Here is a 23,877-nt window from a genome sequence, read left to right as displayed (position 1 = left end):
AGAATTTTGGGGACGGGGAGCTAATTTCTACTGCACCAGGAGTTACAAAATGCCGTTTAAGTGCAACCCATTGAGAGCACCATGAAAAGAGATTTTGACATGCAAGTTTCTTTGTCATTGTTTCAAGGGGGACCTAAACCGTCACCCTCTTGTTCCCTCATACCAGCTGTCAGAAGACTCCCGACACTGTCTGCTGTGACTCTTTTGCCCGAGCTGGGAGCAAATGGTAGAGACACACATTGCAGAGGACAGACATAATGCACAGAGAGTGTTCAGGAGAAGTGTTTCCAGTTCTGCTTTATATGAAATGTTCTTGATACGCCACCTCGGCTTAACAACCGCACAGTTACAAAAATTAGACTTTTCTAAAAAATATAATAAGACAAAACCAGTACACTACCTGCCCTGAATAACAGGTGGGCTCCCTGCCCCCCCCGCCACAGTGCACAGTTCCTGGTGTTTCAGTTCAGGTCTGATTTTTTAAGCAGCTGTTCCTGAGAAGAATTTCCTACGTGCTGGCCATCTCAACAATCTGGAACTACTTGTAGGTACCTGTAGGAAAACTGGAATTTCCTGGAAAGCATATTTAAATTATTTTCCATTCAAACTGAAAAAGAACAAGTCCAACACATGACTGCTTAACTTTTTCATGGAAAAGGTCAGTCTTTATTGTATTGCTTTCACATTTGTACATAGGAACATAAGCTTAAACAATCTGCAAAGTATCTTGTGTTAGATAATGAATCCACCTGACATATAAAATTCACTCTCTGATCTATTTCAAAACTCACAATTTAAATAAAATATCTTACTAGCACAGTTCTTGCCGTAATACTGCCCTGAACAGAACACCCTTGCAGTCACTCCTGCATGTTTTCCCCTGAGAGAGCACTGTCTTTGAACTACTGGCTGGTAGAGTTTTCAATGTATGATTGTAAAACTTGCTTAAGCAGTATGTAGAGCATGTCCATTCGGGTGACATGATATTTATTCAAAAGTTTACCAAATCTGAGTAACATCTTGATTTTCTGTTATAATAGAACATAGCTTATATTATTTGTTCATACAGTCCATCTCAGAATTACCTATGGAAGCCCAGTATGGTGCATGAATCACTGCAGTTAGTGCACACTCAAGAGGCAATGACCGTGGAGAAAAGTCACAACTGAGAAGGTCTGATGACAATTCTTCTTGTTGTCCCCTTGTCCTCCTTTTCATCTCTATATTTCAGAGTATAGTTTCTTTGCATGACTTGATCCATTACTGTGGTCATAGTCCATTTCAGGTATTTAATGAATCTGTTTAAAAGAAAAAACATAAACACAGAGTAATCCTCTATACTTAAAACGAACAGAGAAGTCACTGTGTATATTAAATATAGCACCATGCCATTGACGTCTTTTAAAAATAAAAAACAAAAAAAAATCAGAATGTTTTGTGACTATGGATAATAATTTGAGAAGTAAAGGCCTGAACAACTTTTCAGAGAAATCAACGTAACAGTTCCTGTAATTGTCAGAGCACATTAGTCCTTAGTGTAATTTTAACAGAGGCATGGAGGATATTAGTGTGAGGGGTATGAGAATAAGCTGTCAACCACAGTCTATCACATCAATTAGTAAGGGTTGCTCTTAAGATTGAGTACAACCAGCTGTGAAATACAGCAGGATAGCCTATTTCATGTGAAGTTTGATATCATTAGACCTACCTATTAAAACTGGTTTTTGAACTGGCTATATTTTCTTAACCAGATACCATTCATTAGACTGTTGCTATTTTTAGTATAACTGTGTTAATTATGTATTGCCTATGTTTGACATAGCCTCTGATTTTTGTCACTTTTTCTTCTTTAGAGTCACTTTGTTCAAAGCATTTTGGATCCACTGGTAAGTAGTTATGGAATTAAATAACATGTTGGGGTAACTTCTTGGTCTTACTGAGCAGACTAAATTACTGTTATATTGCTTTATCCCAGTTTATCTAATTTGCCTTCACTGGGTCAAAATATCTAACAGCTGTTAAAAGGTGATTTTTTACTATCATCAGAAGTAAACACAAGGCTGAGAAGCCTTCTTTAAGCAGAACCAGAGCTGTGGATTATGAAGTTACCGGGCACTAGTGACTATTTAGTCACTAGTGACCATTTGGTCTTGTGATCTTACAGATGACTAATTAATATAGTGTAGAATAGTGCAGCTCTGAGAGGGGATGAATCTGTGTTGAAGAAGAGTTGAGGTACAGAAGACCAAGAGCAGGTCCCCTGGCTGCCACAGCTCAGGAGATCATCTGTGCTGTGTGGAGCAAGTATCTGGAAGGACAGACAGCTCTTCCCTCCTTCCCCTTTATAGGTGTCACAGCCCTCCAGCGCAGCGTGGAGAGGCAGGGGACCCTACAGTAAAAGTGCTAATCCTGTTGTATAACGGGAAGGGAGTTTGTGGTACAAAGCCACAACAGCCCTGCTAACAGATCTGCTTTAAGCACGGAGCTCTACGAAAAGGCACTTGCTGCACTGCAGGGCAAAACACAGCCTCTCCCTGTTCTTTGCTTTCCATGCCTGGAGCAGATGCTCAGCAGATCGTATGTCAGGTTGTCTGGCACAAGGGGTCCTGAGGCAAGAGGGCTGCCACCATTTCAGGTGCAGAAGGTGTAACAGAATCTCTGAGGAGTCTGAATGAAGAATGAAATGCGATGGTCACATGTTCTGCATGAGCATGGACAGATGGAGGAATATGGTATTAGCAAAGGTGTTACGGGAACCTGAATGACACAGTACTGGGGGGAAGGTTCTTCTATGGATTGAAAGCAAATTAAAAGGTTGGAAGCAAAGAATAAGACTTGGTAGGAAACAAGTCAGTAGCAGGGTATACCAGGGACCAATTTTTATTCAACGTCACCATTAGTGACCCAGAGAAGAGAGTGAATAGAGAAATCTTCAAGACTACAGAAAATAAGCTCTTTCAGGTATTCAGATGCCGTACTGATTGCAAGGAACTCCAGAAGGATTTCATAACACTGAGTGGGCAAAAGGTGGTGGGTTTGAAAGACATTTGCTAAAGGGCTGGGCAGCAATGCACCCTCCAACATCCCTTATTCTACCATTGTGGATTCTGGAAAGTACAAAGAGACCAGACTGTAGATTTTGGTCAGGGTCATGTGCTCTCCCAGAAAGCATCCCCTGCCCCTGTCAGAGGCAGAACTTCTGCCTTTGGCTGGGTGATCATGGTCCGACTCATCCTGACATTTCATATGTTCTTGTGTGCCATTTACTGTAGATGCTAGGTCAGAAACAAGAAGCATTTTTGTGTCCAGTGAGGTATTTCTGTCAAATGTCTATCAGCTACAATGTCCTGCTAACAATAATCATATGCTCAAAACCCTGTCTCTTAAACTGAGAATAAGAAAAGGGGAAACAGCAGCTCTAACAGGTTATTCGTGTGACGTTTATCTGTTTGCTTTCCAAGTTGAACTAAAAACTTTGATCTACAGCAGACAGCTCAGGGAGATTGTTAGTGTTCTGCACTGTAGATCAAATTCTAGGCTGACTTATAAATAGCACAGCAAAATGTATTGGGCCTCCAAAGCAAAGTATAAAGCTGTCTAATGGAAGTTTCAAATACTGCTGTAGGGCTGCTAGTCCAAGACTGTAATTTGTAGTGGCAGATATTAAATGGGGTGTGAATGATACAATTGACCAGGATATTCAATCTTGCCTTTTTATTCAGCTGATTAAAAGTCTGTCCTTCAAATTTCATGTGAACCTAATTATTAACAGAAAACTTAAAAATTTAAAAAAAATGGAAAATGAAAAGGTGGCAAATATTTTTAAAATCAGAACTATAGTCTTCTAATAGCCTAAAAGACACCTGTAAGCATTTAAGAGTATGGCTATTATAGCGTAACTCTAGCATTAGAAGAAGAAACTCAGTCATGGTATTTCTGTTAATTCTGTCTGTGAAGTTATTGTTCTTCACAATTCAGGCTGGACCAAAGGAAACACGGTGACTCTGTTTCGTATCCTGACATTGCCTGCTTTCTGTTTCCTGACTTTCTGCAAGAGTGTGTTTCAGATCTCATGGCCTATTTGGGCTCTACTGTCTGAGCAAGCCTCGGGTCTTTTTTTCTGGATAAAGAGAAAGCCTTCAAAGAGCATATAGCCTTAAGTCTATTAACTGAACTAGAGCTTTACCCAGTAATAGATCATTTAGTGCACGTCATCATTTTCCATTATACTGTTATTTTCCATATATGGCTGCTTTACCCTTCTTATCACATATATTAGAAACATGTTTGTGTCCTCAGAGAGTGTCATTCAAACTATTCAGCTATTTTTGTCCCAAGTTTGTGGCCAAAGTACTAAAACTCAGCTGGGAAAAGAAAGACAGCTTGACAATTTCCCTGAAGAAATGGAAAGATTTAGCCACTTCTGTGCACTATTTAATTCTTTGAGATGGTCGTACTCCCTATAAACTAGAATCATTACAAAGGGACAAATGCAGAGTTGGACTGGACAGACATACAAACTCAATGTCTCTAAATTATTCTTTTCTTCTATTTTAGGATTGCTAGTTGCTGGATGAACTATAGTGTCACTTTGCCCCTTCTCCAGAGGAAACAAACATGAAGAATTAAATTGGATTAATTTCTTAATTCCTTTGACAGTTTAATTTGCTATTGCCACCTACTGAAGCAAGTTGATTTCAGTAAGCTTCATTTTTGTAGGGAAGAACCACAAAATTTAATGTTTTTAAATTATTCTTTTAAATCACTTGTGGCTGGTGCTTTTAACATATGAAATACTCAGGCCTGAACTTTTTCTATCCTAAATTGAACACCTCTTTATTTTCTATGCCTCATTTTAATTCACGTTATTAACAGCAGCTTTTGGAAAACTTTTTTTTTAAAATTTGCCTCCTCTCTTTGCATTATATAAATGAATGCATTTGGTAGAAAATCACTTAGGACTGGACAGTCTGTGGCTGTGGTTTATGAGCCTGTATGGACCGTTCATCAGTTAACCACGATTTTGTCTTCATTCCATCTAGGATGGAAATCCTCTTAAAAGTCAGAGTACAGAAATATCTTTAAAGCAGAGCTATCAGGTGAGCTTGAGAACTCAACTTCTATTAATTTTAATAACATCTAAGAATTCAAAACACAGTTCTAAAAATCACAGCTATTGCCCTTAATCCTGTTGTTACTATAACTCATATAAAATAGCTGACTCATCTGTATCATGGAGTCAACAAGCCACCTTTTTTTTTTTTTACAGGGAGATTTCTACAAATAAGGGAAGAGCATAGTGAAAAATGGCAGGGTAAAATAAGTAACAGATCACTGTACTCATTATTTTCAAGATTCAGAGTCTGAAAAGGAAGAAGTCAGGAGGCGGATTCTGATGCATTTATCCTGACTCTGCTAGTGATAACATTCTTCTGATGTGTTCCTTTATGGAACGGAGGCATGAGTGAGTTAAGCTCACAGAAGACATCAGTGGCAGACAGAGGAAGGAGTCCAGCATGCTTATTTCCCTCTCCACTGGGCCATGCTGTCTCTCACAGACACTGAGCCTGAATTTCTAATTGGCACTATATTGATGAGTTAGTGAGTGAAGCTATTTCTTTGATTCAGGTTTAGATGCTGGCGTTCAGTAGAAGTGCTGAGTCACAAGTTTTTGAGTGCTGGATTCTGCTCACTGAAGACGTTCATCATAATTCACCCTGATGAAAAAATACAGGTAATGCTTGTACTGTAAGATTAAACAAATCCAGCATTTCCTATTCAGTTTTCATTATTTATTACTTCTGCTCATTTTCTTTCTGATTAGAGTACTTCATGATGAGTCACATCTGATTTTAAGAAAGTACAAGGAGAACAGTCATATCACCTTATTCCAGGGGACTTCAAATATGATAAAGAACCTGGCACACTCACACTAAAACAGTAGATAACATGAGCGAGCTCAATTCTGCTCAGTTTACACAGATGGATTTCTCCATTTGAATGGGAGGGGAAGCTTTGAGCTGCTTAGCTGTCTACCTTCAATCTCTGCCACCAACTATGCTCAGAAACCTGGACATAATTTTGTTCCTATTGAGTTTATTCAAGTGAGAGTTTTGCTGCAAAAGAGAACAGAGCTTTTCTGATTCACACGCCCTTTTATTTTTACATCTAAATTAGCCTTTCCACATTTTGCAGAATCGCCTCTTGGGATTTCCCCCCTTTGTTTTCCTGTCATGCATGCCACTCACCTCTTGGGTGCAAGGCATCGCTTTCTAAATGCAAGGAGCACATGCAAGGTTTCAGCTAAGGCTAATCATAGCTTTTTAGTTGTTCTCAGTAATCATTGGTGAGTCACATGAAGAACACTTATATTTAATGCAAAGAGCATGCCTATGTATTTTTCATCTCTGCTGGTAAAACTGAGCCCCATTCTTCCTGCAGTGCCTTGTGAATCCTGAGCACTTCTAGGTCTAAGGGAACAGGGCAGGTGAGTAGCCTTCCTAGGCCTCTGGAGAGCACAGGTAACGCTCGCACAGAACTCAGGTCACTGCAGGCTAGGCACCGAAGGGATTTGAATCTTCCCATTCAGTGCCTTACTTCTGCTCCTGAAGCAGAAAACACAGCTCCAAATTAGGGCCCTCCTCTGCCTGCCTTGCTAGGGAACTGGTGAGGAGGAATGGCACAGAACAGTGAAGAAACCTGTAACCAGGATATTAACAAACTCCTTTTCATGGTGACATGCTGAGTCTTTGCCTGATAGCTAAATAATTATGCAATTTGTGGCCTTGTTGCTGCATATATACATATAATTAAATATATAAATAGATGAAGCACAGTAATAGTATATTTTTTTCTCTCTAATAATCTAATTTCAGGGATTTGTGATTTGACTCTCAGTGGAGTCCACCACCTAACATGACAACTTCCAAATTAAAGGGTCAAGGCGAGCTGGTACCTGTGCAGAGCTCCATTAGCTCAAGGTGGATATAGACTAAGACTTACTTCTGAGCTTTGTGGAGACCTCTGCATTTTAATTTCTACATATGGAGGTGACATGGTTTTACAGTTAGAATATCAAAAAGTTTGCAGAGCTGCTTATCCTATTAATATAAAGGAAAATTTTAAGAAGCCCATTTATCTACACTGAACAGAATTGTGCCCTATCAAACTATGTGTTTGTGTAGTAGGGAAAATCCACTGAGGAAAATTACGTCTGTTGTTCTCCTAGGTCTTCCTGAAAACTAGATGTGACCCATCGTGACAAATCCTAGTCAGCAAAAAAGCGATTAAAAAAATCTTTTTAATCCCGGTATTAGATGGTGTTGGAGTAATAAGATTTGGGGTTTGGGGAAAGGTATTTGGGGGCAAAAAATGGCTAGGGCTTTGTGAGAGATGAGATTTTGCCAAAGTCTCTTTCACCAAAGACTTTGCTTAAATTTCCATTAGTTTTTATGAATTTCTTTCCTGGGATACAGAGCATGTGTGTTATCTGCCCAGCTGAAAAGGGAGAGGAGGAGACAGCCACAAAAGCAGCCAATAGTGCTTTGTGGGATGCTTAGTTCTGCTCCAGACCTTCTGTTCTAGCAGAAGTGATTCTAATCCAGCTGCTTGGGATGGACCACCAAATGTTGGCATGGACACTTTCATTTGCAGTAACTATATGCAGTGGGATTTCTTCAGTAGCAACAACGTTTCCCACCGCTTGTTATGCTCCCATCTGCCTTTGACCAAGCCTTGTTCAACTGTGTTTGTGCCATCAGTGTTACTCCAACAGCAAAAATTTCTAATTTTTCCTTCTAAACTATTGACCAAAATCACCTACTATTGCTTTATATGGAAACTGAATAGAAATATTTAGGAGATAGTTTCAACCTGTATGAAAGACAGCACTACAGGAAAGGCTTGGGGTTTTTTTTAAACTGGAAGACTGACTAAAATAGCTTGATATTAAATGCTATTTGTATAGTATGTTCACCAAGGTTATGTTTGTAACCTTACAACAGAATTTGCTATTTCCATAATTTCAAATAGAAAATAAAAAGGTATCCTGAACTGATTTTCAAATTTACAGACAATATTTTGCTAAAAATTCTACTGGCAGATTTGCTAACACATTTTAATTTAAACTGTGAATGTTTTCATTAACATACATTTGGCACAGAAAGTCCTAGCTAGAAATAGTGATTTTCTTCCCAGTTGCATTTCAGTGTTTTAAAATGCTAAATCCCTACAATATTTCCAGAGTTTTAGTATCACTCAAAACTACAATAATAAATTGATCAAGCAAACCCTCGTGCTGCGAATAACATGAGAAGAACGGTGAGCTGGGTCGGTTTCTTATTATCCAAGACAGAGGTTTTAAAGGGCACCTGATCGAGATGTGTTTCCGGCTCGAGTATGGTCTCTGAATTTTAGTAAGTATTAGCCTGGGTGTTCATTCAGAATCGGAGCTGCTTTCAAGACCGGATTTGCAAAGTTGTTGCCCAGCCGTAAGCGTAACACCTAGCGCAACCGCGGCAGGGGCTCCGAGCGGTGACATTAGTCCTCGGGGAAAGCCACGCTCCTCGCTGCGCAGCGGAGGTCACGGCGCGGCCCCCCCGGCCCCGGGCTCTGCCCGGCGGGGAGCAGCGCCCCCGCCCTCTGCCCGCAGAGCTCGCCCGTGCTGGGAGCTGGGGCGGTGTGTGTGTCCCCGCTGCCTGCCCCTGCCGCCGCGCTGCCCCGGGAGGGCCGTGCCCCGCCCTGCCGCCACCCCCGCGGGACGGGTGGCGGGACGGGCGGGCGGCCGCGCCGGGGCACGGCGGGCCCGCGCGGGGAAGGGCGGGCGGAGCGGCGCCGGGAGCCGCTGCCCGGGAGGAGCCCGAGGAGGTGACTTACTTCCCTTGCGAGCCCAGTGCGTGTCCGCGGCCCTGCCCGGCGGCGGCGGCGGGTGCCGGCCCCCCGCCTCGCCGCTGCACCGGGGGCGGGGGCACTCGGGAGGGAAGATGCTGCGCAGAAGGAGCCGAGCCGCAGCGAGGGCATCCCGGGGCCGCGGCGGTCCCCGGGCCACGGCCATGCCGGGACACCCGGCCCCAGCCCCGGGCCGGGCGGCGTCACCCCGCAGCCGCTTCGGAGCGCCCCGGGGCGTCACTCCAAGTAGCCATCAAAGACATCCAGCTCGCTGTCCGTCTCGTAGAGCACGGAGCCAGGGTCGGAGAGCACCCCCAGATCCACCAGAGCCTGGTCCATATCCTCCGGCAGGAAGACGATGCCTACATTGAGAACGATGTACTCCATCAGGAAGGCATAGTACAGGATCAGCACGTTGACAAAGAACAAGCCCACGTAAAACATATAGGGCAGCACCAGCAGCGCATGGAAGGCCCAGGACTCCAGCGAATCCAGACGTGCCGAGACCGCGGCGGGCATGCAGCCGTGCGGGGCTGCGGCGGGCTCCGGCGGCGGCAGCGGGCACCGACCTGCCCGGCCGGCGCGGGGGGGCGGCGTGGCCGGGAGCGGGGCACGCAGGACCGCACTCCGCGGCGCCGGTGGCAGGAAAGGGCAAACGCCCGGAGCCGGAGCGGGACCCCTGGAAGAGGCGAGCCCCGCGGGGGCGGCACAGCCGCAGAGCGGCCGGCTCGGTCCCTTCCTTCCCCGGAGGAAGCGGCGCCCCGGCGGGCGGCCAGCGCGGGCTTCAGCGGCGCTGCCGCAGCCCCGCGGTTCGCAGGAGGCTCCTCAGGGGCATTTCCAGCCCGGCTGCTGCAGTCCCGCCGCGGCTCCCCTCCTCCTCCCGCCCGCAAACTTCGCGGAAGGAGCCCGCAGGCGCGTTGTGGCGGTCGGCGCGGAGCACCTGCCGCCGTCACCGAGCCCGCCAGCCCCGGCCTGCGCGGCAGGACACCCCCCTCCCCCGCCCGCCCCCTCGCCTCCCCGCCCCGCCGCCTGCCCCCGCCGCACGCCGCGTCCCCTCGCCGCGCCGCCTGCCCGTGGGCTGGCCTGGACCGAGCGGCCGTGAGGGGCGCCGGCGCCTCCGCCGCGTTCAGCGGCAGCCGCGTCCCGCTCCGCCTGCCCGAGGGCCGGCCGCGGCGGGCTGGCGGGGGCAGGAGGCGCCTTGCGGTGCCCGGCCCGCGCCTCCCCCGGGCACTTCAGCACCCGCAGCAGCCCGGGGCGGGGGGGCAGCGGGGGCAGGTTTTGTCCTATTCTTTGCCCCTGGAAGCTGTTTTCTGTCCCCCTGTTGTTGAACGAGACCCTCCTGGGGCAGCTGTGGGGGCCTGGGCCCTTTGGCTTCGGTGGAGACATTTCTTTGCTGACCAAGGTTTTACTTATATCAGAATACAATCAAAGGCAAGATTTTAAACTTGAGGGGGAGGCGTTGGCACTGGCTGATAAACTCTTCAGCTTTTGCTTAGATTTAGCTTATCCGGTTAAAGAAAAAAAATCTAAAACCAGGGCAAGACAGTCATTAATGGTCCTATTCTCTTTGTTCTGCTTTAATTTAGTTTTTAAGCCGATTCAAAACTAAATATGCAGCCCTGATTGGCAAAACCTTAGCCAGAGGAATGTCAGCAGTGGAACTCCCATTGCTGCGTCCTGCAGGATCCTGTTCTCTGCTCAGAGCTGACCCCACCAGAACTGCTTGATTTTGAGTTATGGGAGGTGAAAGGAATGCCCCTCGGAATCTCAAATTACAGTGTATTGGAGAGGCAGATCCCCACGTTAAAAGGCTGTGTTTGGTTTAGGCTGAATTTAATCTTTTATATTAACACTCCTCTCATGACAAGATCTAACTCATAACTGCCAGAGAGGGAAGGAATCAATTAAATAAAAAACTGAGCCAATTCCTGCGGCTCGAGGAGGTGCGGGCAGCCCTCAGCCCTCGAGGCCCAGCGCTGCGCTCCCGCTCAGCCATGGCCTCACCGAGGGCTGAGCACCTGCCCGGCAGCGCCACTCGGTTTAGTCTGAGGCAAACTCGGGAGAGCTCAGCCCAGGGCGCGCATTCCCACGGTTCTGCAGAGATCCTGACAGGAAAGGAGGAAACCCCGGGCTGCCCCGGGCCTCTCGCGGCGGCCGCCTTCCCCTCTCGGGCGCGCGCAGCACGCGCCCGGCTCCAGCCTGACGCGCGAAGGCGGGAGCCTGGCGGGGCCCCGCCCGCCCACGTGACGGGCAGCGGCCCCGCCCCGCCCCGCTGCCTGCTGCCTGCTGGGACTTGCAGTCCGCGCGGCGCCGCCGGGGCGGGGCGCAGGACGGCGCTTCCCAGCGTGCCCCGCCCGCGCATGCGCCTTGGCGCTTCTGTGCGCCGGTGCCGCCGCCGTTGGGGCTCTTTCCTGATCCGTGCCCGTCCGGGCGCCCCTCGCCCGCTCTTCCCCGCGGGGCTATGGAGTCCTAGAGCCCCGTGGGCCGTCGCAGCCGTCCGCCGCCAGCATGTTCGGCCGCTCCCGCAGCTGGGTGGGCGGCGGGCATGGGAAGGCCGCCCGCAGCATCCACTCCTTGGACCACCTCAAGTAAGCGCGGGGCCGGCCGCGGGCGCGGGGCAGCTGTGAGGGGAAGGAGAACCGGGGGCAGCTGTGAGGGGAAGGAGAGCGGGGGGCGGTGGGGCTGGGGGCTGCCGCGGGGAGCCGCGCTGCGGTCGACTCTGCCGGGTCGTGAGGGGACTCGAGGGTACGAGCCGGCGCGGGGGACGGCAGGCGGGCGGGCTCCGTCTGCGGAGCTGCTTGGGGCAGGGTTTTCCCGCGGAGAGGGCTGCCGAGCGGGGCCGGGGCGACTCGGAGGCGTCCCGGAGGAGAGCGGGCGAGGAGGGAGGCGGCTCGGCAGGTGCCGCTCCCCAGTCGCTCGCTCTCTCCTCGCCTGTGCGTTTTGGCGCAGCTCTCCCGAGCCGAAAGTTCCCGGAGCAATTCGCCAGCGTCGAAGGAGGCTCTCCGGGCGGTGTGGGTTGGTGTCTTTCTCACGGTAATCTGCCTCTTGTCCCAAAACGGCTTTAGGGCAGACGCAGTTCCGCGGTGTCATGTCACACTCATGGCTGCGGTACGTGTTTGTTTGATTTTTTAATAATGCCACAGACTCATTGAGTGGAGTGTAAGAGGTGATAAATACAAGAAATATATTCCTCTTGAGGGAGAACTTTGTTTCCTGGTAGTGGCTAAGATGTGGAAGTGAGGAGTCTGGTCCCAGCCTGTAAACAATATAGACCTTTTGAGGTGTGTGTGTGTGGATCAGTCAGCAGTGACTCATGGCAGTCAGGATCGTGGTTTTGCAGGTCCAAGGGATGTACCCTATTTAGAGGGCTCAGCAGCAGGCCCAAGTGTAAAGCCGCTGAGCTTGAGAATCTTAGTCTTCAGAATCTGATATCCTTGCATTACTGCTGACTGCAGAAGGTGGAATAGTTTTTTCAAGCTCTGCCACTGGAGAGTTGGAATGATGGCAAGGGATAAAGCAATTTAAAATTCTCTGTTCCATTTTAGGGGTTCTGCTATTGCAAGAAAGATCCACTGTTATAACTTCTTTTTCTACTGAATGAGAAAAGGAGGTCATTAAGAGGAGAAGCATTTTCTAAATGAAATCACTGTGAATACATAGTTTATTGAGAAATAAGTGGTTGGTAGTTTTTAACAATTAGTCAAATTACAAGGAGGACACAAATGGCGTCTGACATTAATGAGCAAGATGCACTTATACAAGATTTGGTTCTTGCAATTACTTTGTCAAGATGATTTATGGATTCTGGTCCTTGTCTCTAAACTGGAAAAATGTTCAAAACCAGCAAGACTAATTGAAATACATTACTTTTTACCCAAGACAGGGAAATCCAGTCCATAAATACAAAACTGATGAGGCAGTAGCACTGCAGAAAGTAATTTTGAAAGCATGGTAGGTCAGACAAGTAAATCAACATGATCTAGCATCGCAGGAAAGAGAAGTCATGCTCAGATACAAACAGAGGACTGTTCTATTTAACGTACAAGGGGTTGTCATTGGGTACTACTCAGCACTAGTGGAGCTTTAGATCTGTCTGCTTTTGATATTACATTGGAAGATAGAGCAAGAATGCTGATGCATGGTGAAATTTGAGGAAATTCAGTTTAAGTTTAGAAAAAGTAGGCTGGTGAGAGAGAGACTTTAGGATGTTGGAATCTTTCAGGCAAGAAAAATGTTTTCTTGGGGCCACAGACGGTAGAAAAAGTGATAACCCTGTTTGATCTGCAGGAAAAGGAAATTTGGTTCTAAGTGTTGTGGCTTGGGCTTGACTTCTTATCTGAGAATTGAATTATATAGTTGTCTGCCACAGTACTAGCTTTGGTTTGTTTGCTTTTTTTAATGTGATTTCTTTAATTATGAAATCTAAAATGGTAGTATGTAAGGAACAGCCAAGACCTTTGTCCTGTTTAGACTATGTACATTTTAAGTGTTTGTTTAGCTAGGCTGTATGAATTTCAGTTTCTAGCTAGATGTCAACAGCAAAGGTAGCTACCTAGTGGTAGAGTGAGATTTAGGGCTTTTCTAAGGTAGCAGTTGAAGTAGGAAAAGCAACAGAAGGGAAAAGGGTGAAGAACCTTCATTTTCAGGGTCCTGAAAGAAAGTCTATAGTAAGTTGTAATAAGTTGTAGCAGCCAAAATAAACGAGTCACAGTGTTCTTCTTTCTTTCTGCAGGGCAGGGGTCATTTATTTTCTTTAAACTCTCTTTTTCTTCTTACAATAATACATACTTATACAATAATACATACTTATGCTCTCATCCAAGCTCTTTATAATAAGCAAATCATCAACTAGACAGTTATTAAACCTCTGTCCCATCAGACAGTTCCATCCACCTTAGCGCAGCCTCACAGTCTCTTATCTCTCTTCCAAGGCCTGTTTCTCCTCAAAGCCTTTCTCCTTCTCCAGGCCTGCACAGAGCAGAGCTGGCACTTCTCTGAGCCAGCTCAGGACAGAGCTGACCTGAGCAGAGCTCTCTGGCCCATGTTGACTTGGCTCTTAAATTATTGAATCTCCCACAGCTGCGCAGGACTGACACTCCCACATCTCCCCCTTCTTTGTTTTACAACTGCACCTGCAAAGGCTTTAGCAATTAAGGTTTAGACAATGTTCAGAAAACACAATAAACATAAAATAATTACAAAATAAGGAAGATAACTCCTTGAGGGGCTTATCACTCCAGTCACACAAGCAGTCTCTCTGCTGGTTACACACTTTATTAACATCTATGGGTTCTCCACTTCTGCACTTGAATTTGCCAGGTCCAAAGCACTGAATAACGCTGTTACGACTTGCTTCATCAGAGCCATCCGGACAGTCTCTCACACCACCATCACTGCCAGCACCACTTTTAGTGGCTACATTCACCTGAGCTGCATTACACCTTCATCACACTGCCATCTATCAGATTCAGCGCACGTATTCACCACACGGGCAGTCTCTCATTGGGCGCCGCCATTTTCTTCACCACACGGGCAGTCTCTCATTGGGCGCCGCCATTTTCTTCACCACACGGGCAGTCTCTCATTGGGCGCCGCCATTTTCTTCACCACACGGGCAGTCTCTCATTGGGCGCCGCCATTTTCTTCACCACACGGGCAGTCTCTCATTGGGCGCCGCCATTTTCTTCACCACACGGGCAGTCTCTCATTGGGCGCCGCCATTTTCTTCACCACACGGGCAGTCTCTCATTGGGCGCCGCCATTTTCTTCACCACACGGGCAGTCTCTCATTGGGCGCCGCCATTTTCTTCACCACACGGGCAGTCTCTCATTGGGCGCCGCCATTTTCTTCACCACACGGGCAGTCTCTCATTGGGCGCCGCCATTTTCTTCACCACACGGGCAGTCTCTCATTGGGCGCCGCCATTTTCTTCACCACACGGGCAGTCTCTCATTGGGCGCCGCCATTTTCTTCACCACACGGGCAGTCTCATTTACCACAGATCCACAACTCCACACTCCGCAGCTGGGCTGTCTCACACATGCAAAACAATCACACAACCACACAAAGAGACCCCTTACACTTATTACCCACACAACATAAAATGACAAATACTACAAACTGCATTAGAGACAAACTTCCTTAAGCTTCAAGACTTTTAAACATCAAAACACCATTAAGAATATATAAAGCCATTGCTTGTTGATCATGTGGTGTATCCAGAGAATTCCATCTTCTTTGTTTTTAAATCAAGACCTTCAGTATACAAGTTAGTCATTTTAGAATAGACAAGGGACGCCACATCACAGTGTCAGCACCTTCTGTAAAAACTGTAGCTTTTGGTGTTCAGGGGAAGCCGGGACGGATGAGCGCGTGCCTTGGCTTCAGGCAGTCACTCCACAGCGGCGGGGTGGCTCAGGGAGGCCCGGGGCTGCCGCTGCCTCCATGCTTGCAGGTAGGGGGGAATGAATCCCCAAGTCCGTCCTCATCAATGCTCCTCTGTAGTTCTTCTCTAACAGAAAAATAAAGTCCTTCCCAATGTGGCTGACATCCTAGTTCATACATTACAGCAGCAACTTCTGGGGGTGTCTCAACCACAACTATAGGATCCGTCCGAGATTTGGATCCGCTAGGTGACCTGGCCTTGGCTGCAGCTGCCGCAGCAGTCCAATCACTTTTTAACTGTTCCAGGGAATCATTTACCAGTTGCCATGTAGTTAAAGATGATGCAGCAGGGACCCCATTCCTTTTGCACCAAATAAGCAAAGTATATATCACCTTTTCCTCATCTTATCAAAATATATAAAATACTTTTTCTCTGCAGAAACTTTTGCCCCTATCTTTAGTCCCCAGCTGCTCACCTTCTATCCAGGTGCCTTCAGTTACTTGTCTGGACTAGTCGGCTCACCTCTGCTGATTGTAAAGTTCAGCTGGGCTCTGCTACCACTGCTCAGCTTCCACGGTCCTTGCTCTGTCCCAAATGAAGTTGGGATTCACATGTTGGGGTCTTCAGTTATAGTAAGTTGTAATAAGTTGTACTAAGTTGTAGCGGCCAAAATAAACGAGTCACAGTGTTCTTCTTTCTTTCTGCAGGGCAGGGGTCATTTATTTTCTTTAAACTCTCTTTTTCTTCTTACAATAATACATACTTATGCTCTCATCCAAGCTCTTACTTCATAAAAAGCAAATCAACAAGTAGACAGTTATCAAACCTCTCTCCCATCAGACAGTTCTATCCACCTTAGCACAGCCTGACAGTTTCTTATCTCTCTTCCAAGGCCTGTTTCTCCTCAAAGCCTTTCTCTTTCTCTGGGCCTGCACAGAGCAGAGCTGGCACTTCTCTGAGCCAGCTCAGGACAGAGCTGACCTGAGCAGAGCTCTCTGGCCCATGTTGACTTGGCTCTTAAATTATTGAATCTCCCACAGCTGCGCAGGACTGACACTCCCACAAAAGTCAGTCTTGGTAAGGTCACCATTGTGTGAGCTGCCTGCGTTCTCATCTTTTCAACTCATTGAAACCCCATGTTGTGCTCCGTGTGAATGAGTGGAGTAGAATGCACTGTCCTTGCTATTACAGGTTAGCTTAGCTCATAAAAGATGTATTATGCTATGCTGCAAGAGTGAAATTAGCCTGGGCTATCCTTATGGGAATAGTTTTATTTTTTAACATGCATAATGTAGAATTTAGTCTAAATTGTAACTAATACACCTGTTTAGTAATACCGAGAGACTTACTGCTTTTTGTCAGTAAATGTTGGATCTAGGACTTCCTTTCTCATCAGCTTTAATGCAGTTTGTTTGAGGCTTGGTTTTGAAATTTTACTATTCAGTCTTTTGCAAACATGCAGTAAAATGGATTGGCTAAAGGAAAATTGTGAGGCTGGTTGTATTAAGTGTTTTGATACAGTCTCTTGGTCTAGGAAAACAGTTAAAATTTAATCCAGCTTTCTCATATCTTGCTGAATTGCGATCTAGAGAGGCTATGAAATAGCCTCTGTGTGCTGCCTGCACGGACAATGCACTGCCTGAGTGCATCTGACTATTATTTTTTGGAGAACTTGATATTTTTGTTAATTTTGGTTAGTGATTGAGGGAATGTCCATAACTTAATAAGTGGAGAAAGCCTAAATATTCTGGAAACAGGAATAATGTTAGTGACTGCTTGTGAAAATGGTCTCAAAGGACTTATCTTTACAGGAGATTGTCTGAAACAAGGCCAGAATCCAGTTCTTAAAGGTGGCATCCAGGCGTTTAAAATGAGACCTTTTTTCCCTCCCTTTATATAGTCCTCTGCTCTGTTTATTATATGCTTCCAGTTCTAAAAGCAAATACGTCACGTCTGGTTTAGGCAACAGTTTTTCCTGCTACACAAACTTGAAGTTAGTGCTTTCTCACGAGCTGCATGTTCTTCTCTTTCTCATGGCCTGCTTTTGCACGTACGCCAGGTGTTCCCGTTGTAGGTCAGGGTTTCTTGCCGTTCTCTCCAGCCACTGACTGTGATAGTCACTGTACTCTGCTTCTGCAGCTCCTCACCTTAGGAGCTGTGACCTATTGGTTAAAGTACCAAAAAGTCTTTCATATTGCCCAGTTGAGGGTAGTCTAACCTTAGCAGAACTCCTTGAGAGTGTAACTGTATCTTATTTCGCCATCTGTCCACAAACTTTGACTTTGCATTGGAATGGAGGAAGAGGATTTATGTAATTTTTCCCAGTATTTAACTGGTGATATCATAACCATTTCTGAAGAGTTCATCTGGTAATATCTCTGGTGTTCTTGCTGAAGTGAAAGGCTTTGGAACTTAAGCTTAGTATCTTTGTTTCTAGATGCAAAATTTTTTCCTACTTTTCTCAGAGGTATTTTACATTGCCCTCTTGTTATCTTCAAGTATGTTTCCTACTGTTGCTTCTACACTTGGTATTTTAATTGCATACTGATTCCACAAAAGATTTTATACCATTAGAGTTGGGTGCTGAACATTTCTCATGACTTGGTCAGATGCAGTGTCCATAAACATGTATGATTGAAGACTTGTTTCACAGCTGATTCATTTCCTGAAGTACTGTCCATCCTATACATCAAATTTCCTCTATGAGAACAATATGTAATTACACAGTTACAGGCAGCATGAAGAAGCAAGCATGTTATGATTAAGTCTGGGGGTTTTAAATTTGAGTGCTTGACTTTCTAAACTCTGACCTGTTTTAGGGTTTTTTTTTAATAAATAGGAAAGTCATTAATACACACTTTCTATATTCCTGAGTTATGTTATCCTGTTGAGCATGGTTTCTTACCAGAAAAATGTTCAGAACTTTGTTTGTCTTAAGTTGCTGGCAAAATCTCTCACTGATTTTGATGGTATCAGGTGCTTTGTCACGGTGGGGTTTTGTTAGGTGTTTGTTTGAACCCAATCATCAGCTAGAGAGAGAGAGAGATGACAAAAACGTCCTCTTTGAGGGTTTAGCATTTTGGAGCACAAATGACCCCTTTGTAGTCAGCTTTTAAATATAGGCTTTAAAGATATATGTAAATATAAAAATAGTGGGTTTGTGTGATACTTTATATTCTCATGATATGGTATGTTGTGTGTCTGGTAGGAGAAACAAGTATGTGTGTGCTTTTTCGTTCATTTTCCAGTGTATAAAGGAATAGCTTGAAAGTGAAGCCCAGGTTTTCTCTAAGTGCATCAGTGTGTTAGCAAATCAAGGAGCTTTGCAGTAATGTTGATATTAAGTAAATTAATTTGAAGTTAATGTAGTCCTGACTACTAAATGTTTCTTACTTTTTGCATCTGTAATGCTCTATGTCCCATAGACTCCTCAGGAGAGGTAACAGCATGTAATTCTTCCCACTGCTTCCCATTCCCAGAGTTCTGCTGTTGGAGTAAACTTTATTCCCACGTTTGCATAATGTAACTTATTAATGAGAAATATATTTTCACAGATACAATAATTTATATATGACTTTGAATAAACAGGCTAAAATATGTGAAGTAGTGTAGTATTAATTACTCTCTTTAAACTAGCTCTCTCAGGGAAAATACTTACCATACAGATTGCTGTGGAATGAACTGTTCTGATTTAATTGCCTTCTGTCTTCAGCTGTTCACTGTTCCATTAACTGATGCATGCTCAGAGCGGTGACTTAGTTTTTGCTCTGTCTTTTCACTGTCCTGATAATACATATAGTGCTATAATGAGAAGTTTTTGCAGGGCTTGTGTGCCATGTACTCCTTTAGAAAGCCTCAGGAATTCTCATAGGTGGTCAGACCTAAACTCTTGCATCTTCACTGTGAGCCATGGTGCTGTCAGTGTCCATGGAAGTAATCGTGAACCATGATCCTCGGATTAGTTGAAGAGGATTTGCAGGTGCTTTTAACCTTACTACTTAGCAACTTCTGTTATGGTATGGCATGTGACCAGGCAGTTATGGCTGTAGGAGATAGCTATGAATCACCTTTTCCTAGAATGGTTTCAGTCTGAGCAGTTTCTGCTCTGGATTTGGAAAATGAGTATTGATTGGTGAGGGGAAAGAATGGGGTGAAGAGGGAGAGAAAATTTTTTACTGCAGAGAAAAGAGTATGAAAAGCCAATCTTTTGACCCCCTCCTGCCATCTCTTCCCTTTTTCTTCCCTTTTCCTCTGCTCTCTGGTAGGTTAACCTTAATATGATGTAGACTTTATCACATCGCTGATTTTGGCAGGGGGAGGGAAGGGACCATGTGGTATATCAAGTTTGTTAAAACTGTGAACATCTGAGAGTTGTTTACTTCTCAGTGTCCTCAGTGCAGCAGTACTCAACATGGTATGATGATTAAGCAACATCAAGATTAGCAAGCATATAGTATTTTACTATAACAGCATAATAAACTTCTCTGAAATAGCTTCTGCTTCCTGCATGGCTTACGAGGATGGACTATGTCTTGCAACAAGTCCTGTGAAGCTCTGGTCAATTGAGTGGCAGCTCAGTGGTTGAAGAAGATTCCCCAAACCAAATTTTGCAAATTTGAAATAAACTGCAAATATGATCAAACTTTTTAGAACTGAAACTAGGTAATATCTTATTTTGTCTTTGTAAGTCTAATAGCTAGTTGGAACAGCCTGATATGTGTGTGGCATTTTAGTCTCCAGGTGCATGTTTGCCCTGTGCAGTGATTCAGTTTCTTAGTGTGGATGAAACTGATGGGAATACTGGTTCTTTTGAAATGTGATTTCGAGTCTATTTTTGACCTAAACTTTTGAAACTTACTTTAAACCAGATATCCCCAAATTTTATTTTAGAAATGCACAGCATTTCCTGGAACCCTACAGTAGCTTGGCAAAATTGGTATTTTTATCTTTTACATAACAGTTGCTTGAGGTCTTTGGGTCTGTTGATTAAAAATTGGCTTCTTGAAGTTTTAAACTCCTTCATCATACTAATAAGATTCCTAAAATTTCAACCTGAATCACTGAACAAACTTTCAAGGAATCTGAAACAATAAGGATAGGCTGCCCCAGAGTCAGGACACGCAGACTGTTTTCCCAAAAATAGTTCCTGGGAGTTTTGATTAACTCCATTTTTCATAGGAAGGTTGACAGTATGGAAAATCTGTCTTCCTTCCCAAACACTTGTGAGTATATTGCCCAGATAATCCTGAATGCTTGGGTGTTGCTTCCAGTTTTCAACAGATTGCAGTATAACAATATATGATGTGTTTAGTAATCTAAACTCTTACAGTTTTAAAATGACAGGAAATTTCTGTGATTATATTTTTTATTTAATTATGTCCATTGTTGTGCACCTTTCTTACATCCATCCTTTTTCTTTATTACTATATAAAAGCAAAAAAACCCAGAGAAAAGCAGTGGTGATCCTTGTGCTTTTATTAGAATTTGCCTCTTCGCTCCCCCTTTTAATTTTTAGGACAAAGGGAGGTAATCTTTGATGTAACATATTATTTTGGGGGAAAAAAAAAAAAGTGCTTGCTTGGCTGAGCAAAATTCTGAGACTTACAATATAAGCCTTTCAGATGTCATTTAGCTTCCTGTCACCTGTGTAATTTTTTGAACACCTGTGTTTTTTTGAACTTCACTAGACAGCCTTGAACTCTTGCCCTTTGAGATGATAAGGATGGAATTTGACACTTTTCCGATCAGTAGTTCTATGCTTGAAGGGCCAGAGACCTGATGATTAAGCTTTACCAAGATGAATGAATAGTCTTTGACAGTCCTGATTATTATCCATCAAATTGATGTGAGCTTGTAAAGTGTCTCTGCAGATAAGAGAAGGCATCTAACTTTTCTAGTTAAATCTGTCTGTGCTTCTTTCCAGAATTACTTTCCCATGTTAGTTACTGCATACTTACCTGTTTCTTCTGTTTCTCCTTTTTCTTGCTGATCAGTCCTTTGACTTTAACATACTTCCAGAGAAATTCACTATGTTGCCATAGGAAGCACCATGGGACAGGTGTTACATAATTTGTAGTCTTATGCCGACATATGAATAAGCATTCATAACTCACCTGGCTAGTTATGGATTTGTTTCACTTGTCACACACTCTGTTTAGCAATTACTTTTCTCTCTGCATCAATATTAAAAGGAAATGTTAGGATTTTACAATAGTACAGTGATTAGACATAGTGTGTGTGTATACGTGTGTGTCTACACCAAGTTACAGTGACTAAAGGCAAACATGGTGCATGTGAAAGTGGCAGGATAGCAATATTACTTGTAATTATTTTTTCTTTTAGGTACATGTATCATGTTTTGACTAAAAATACAACAGTAACAGATCACAACCGCAACCTGCTGGTAGAGACTATTCGTTCTATAACAGAGATCCTGATATGGGGGGATCAGAATGACAGCTCGGTATTTGAGTAAGTACTTGTATGCAATTTTGACTCTGGTTTTGAAGAATGATTAGAGTTGCATAGAGATCTAGTTCAAAAGTTAACACTACCAAGACTATATTTCATGAATGTAGGTAGAAAGCTATGTTCTGTAGTAGATGGGTAAGCAGGATCGTGTTCTTGTCATACAAAGAAACAGAATTTGCTTCTGTTAACAAAAAAGTGTTCCAAGTCCAGAGCCCCTTTCATGTAGTGCTTTTGTTTGACTCTTGAATCTTTAATATAAATACAAAATCTAACCTATTTTAGGGCCCAGATTTACTCAGTACATCTATTAATATCATATGACTTTAATTTGTTCATTTCAATGTATATAAGATATTAATAGATATCTTCATTCTAGCTATGATATTTAGAGTTTTTGTTCAGATGTTATTTTAATCCTCATAAAATAGCATGAGAGAAAAACAAACTTCAAAGCAAATAATCACAGCTGCAAATCTAACTATTAATGCCTGTTTCTTGACTGTTTGCTTTAAGACACTTCTTATAAAGGCAATTTGTGCTTGAGATAAGTAAAGCTAAGGTGTTTGGTGTTTTTAATTACTTATTTAGGGAGTGGTTGGTTTTATTTTACAAGATTATTTCAACATGATTGGGCTGTGATGTGAACTAAGAAAATTAATTTATTTTGATTATTTATATCTATACTGTAACTCCATCACATTCTTCACTGTCTTCTCTGCTTGGGACAATTTTAAGAATGATGATTTTTTTTTTCTACAGTTAATGTAAGAAAATTTTCATGGATATGTATTTTTGATGGCCTGGTAGGAAAGAGTTCACACTATTCCCTTCAAATAGCATGCATTTCTGGTTTAAATACAGTGCAAGCATTCACTTCTGTTTGAATCATACAATAAACCATTAAATCCTTGCTTCTGGTGTGGAAAAAAAAATAAAGTGGATCAAAAATAAGGTCTACAGTGTTGAAGACAAAGTGTATCAGCTTAAAAGGGGCAAGTGAACAAAACACAACCTTCATTTAGAGGCTCTCCCCTTCAAAATTATGATTACAAGGTAGGGAAGCTGCCTGACAAATTTAATATACTAAAAATAGAATAGAAAAGGCCCTGATTTCTTGACATCCCTTTTCTGCATAATTTGAATGTTTAAGTGCCCTTGTTAGTATTTAAGGGTTTTAGAAGATATTCTGTTATAGAGATAAAACTTTGCAAAATAAGTGTAAAACATGCTGTTCATCAAACTTGCCTAGAATCATCCCTGATCCTAGTAAAATTATGTTCCTGTTAAATACAGCAAGTGACTTAATGACACCTCTATTTTATTTCAGCTTTTTCTTGGAGAAGAATATGTTTGTTTTCTTCTTGAACATCTTGCGCCAGAAATCTGGTCGTTACGTGTGTGTACAGCTTCTGCAGACTCTGAACATCCTTTTTGAGAATATCAGTCATGAAACTTCACTGTGTAAGGGCATGCTTTTAAACTGTTTAGGATTAAGTGATCAGGATTTGATTGAATTCCCCTTCATTTAATGAAATTCTTAGTACCCCTTCACAGAAGCACTATATGAATTCCTAACAATCTTTTTAATTGAACACTACTGAAGATACAGTGTAATTTGACTCCAAAATACCTTTTAATGTAAATTTTCAGTAGTACAAAAGTAGTTGTTTGGTGCTTCTGAAACACTTATTTGGCATGTTTCAAGTCATTCTTTAGGTCAGCAAATTAGTTGTGGTCTGAAATGTTTGCCTTGCATATTATGTGGCACTCATAATTTGTACTGGAACTGTTCTGACATCATTTGGGCTGGCATTCGGCCACTTGCACTTATCTCAGTGTTTTTAGAAACATACAAAGAGGACAGAGAATTAATAGTTTAAAGTACTCCACAACTATCATGAAGAGGGGAGGCAAAGAGTTGTTTCAAGTGTTGTTAGCTGCAAAGCCTACATAAATTAAGGAAGGTGAAGTATATCCTCAGTTTTCTTGTTCTTGGGAGCAAAGACCTTTGTAGGAAACAATTTCCTTATGTTACCACTTGAAGCCATCACCTGAGTTGTTTGGTTTAAAAATTAGAATCTTCAAGCATCGGGTAATTTGTTGCTAGCTGGTACTTAAAATACAGCTATTTAGC

General features: G+C 43.7%; 2 protein-coding genes across 5 annotated transcripts in view; one reads left to right on the top strand and one right to left on the bottom strand.

Moving 5' to 3' along the window:
- Positions 1-638: 638 nt before the first annotated feature.
- Positions 639-9,863, bottom strand: DEXI (Dexi homolog). The gene is made up of 2 exons (XM_074840860.1): positions 8,875-9,863; positions 639-1,298 (listed from the first exon to the last, which is right to left on the bottom strand). Exon 1 carries the CDS (start codon positions 9,403-9,405, stop codon positions 9,124-9,126), a length of 282 nt encoding a protein of 93 aa, XP_074696961.1. The 5' UTR covers positions 9,406-9,863; the 3' UTR covers positions 639-1,298; positions 8,875-9,123.
- A 1,400-nt stretch (positions 9,864-11,263) lies between these two features.
- CLEC16A (C-type lectin domain containing 16A) overlaps positions 11,264-23,877 on the top strand; it is a 375,787-nt gene continuing 363,173 nt past the window's right edge. For all 4 annotated transcript variants that reach the window (XM_074840865.1, XM_074840863.1, XM_074840862.1 and 1 more), the window contains exons 1-3: positions 11,264-11,474; positions 21,615-21,743; positions 23,071-23,204. In XM_074840865.1, the coding sequence (XP_074696966.1) occupies positions 11,395-11,474; positions 21,615-21,743; positions 23,071-23,204 (343 nt within the window). In that variant the 5' untranslated portion in view covers positions 11,264-11,394. The remainder of the gene's footprint in view (positions 11,475-21,614; positions 21,744-23,070; positions 23,205-23,877) is intronic.

Source organism: Strix aluco, chromosome 15 (assembly GCF_031877795.1).
Source record: "Strix aluco isolate bStrAlu1 chromosome 15, bStrAlu1.hap1, whole genome shotgun sequence".
In the NCBI taxonomy this organism is placed as follows: domain Eukaryota; kingdom Metazoa; phylum Chordata; class Aves; order Strigiformes; family Strigidae; genus Strix; species Strix aluco.
The sequence above is the reverse complement of the archived record's forward strand: the minus strand, read 5'-3'. Positions and strand labels throughout refer to the sequence as shown.

What these genes read in the sequence shown, in the direction of transcription:
- DEXI (XM_074840860.1), bottom strand. Translation starts at nt 9,405, where the DNA reads ATGCCCGCCGCGGTCTCGGCACGTCTGGATTCGCTGGAGTCCTGGGCC.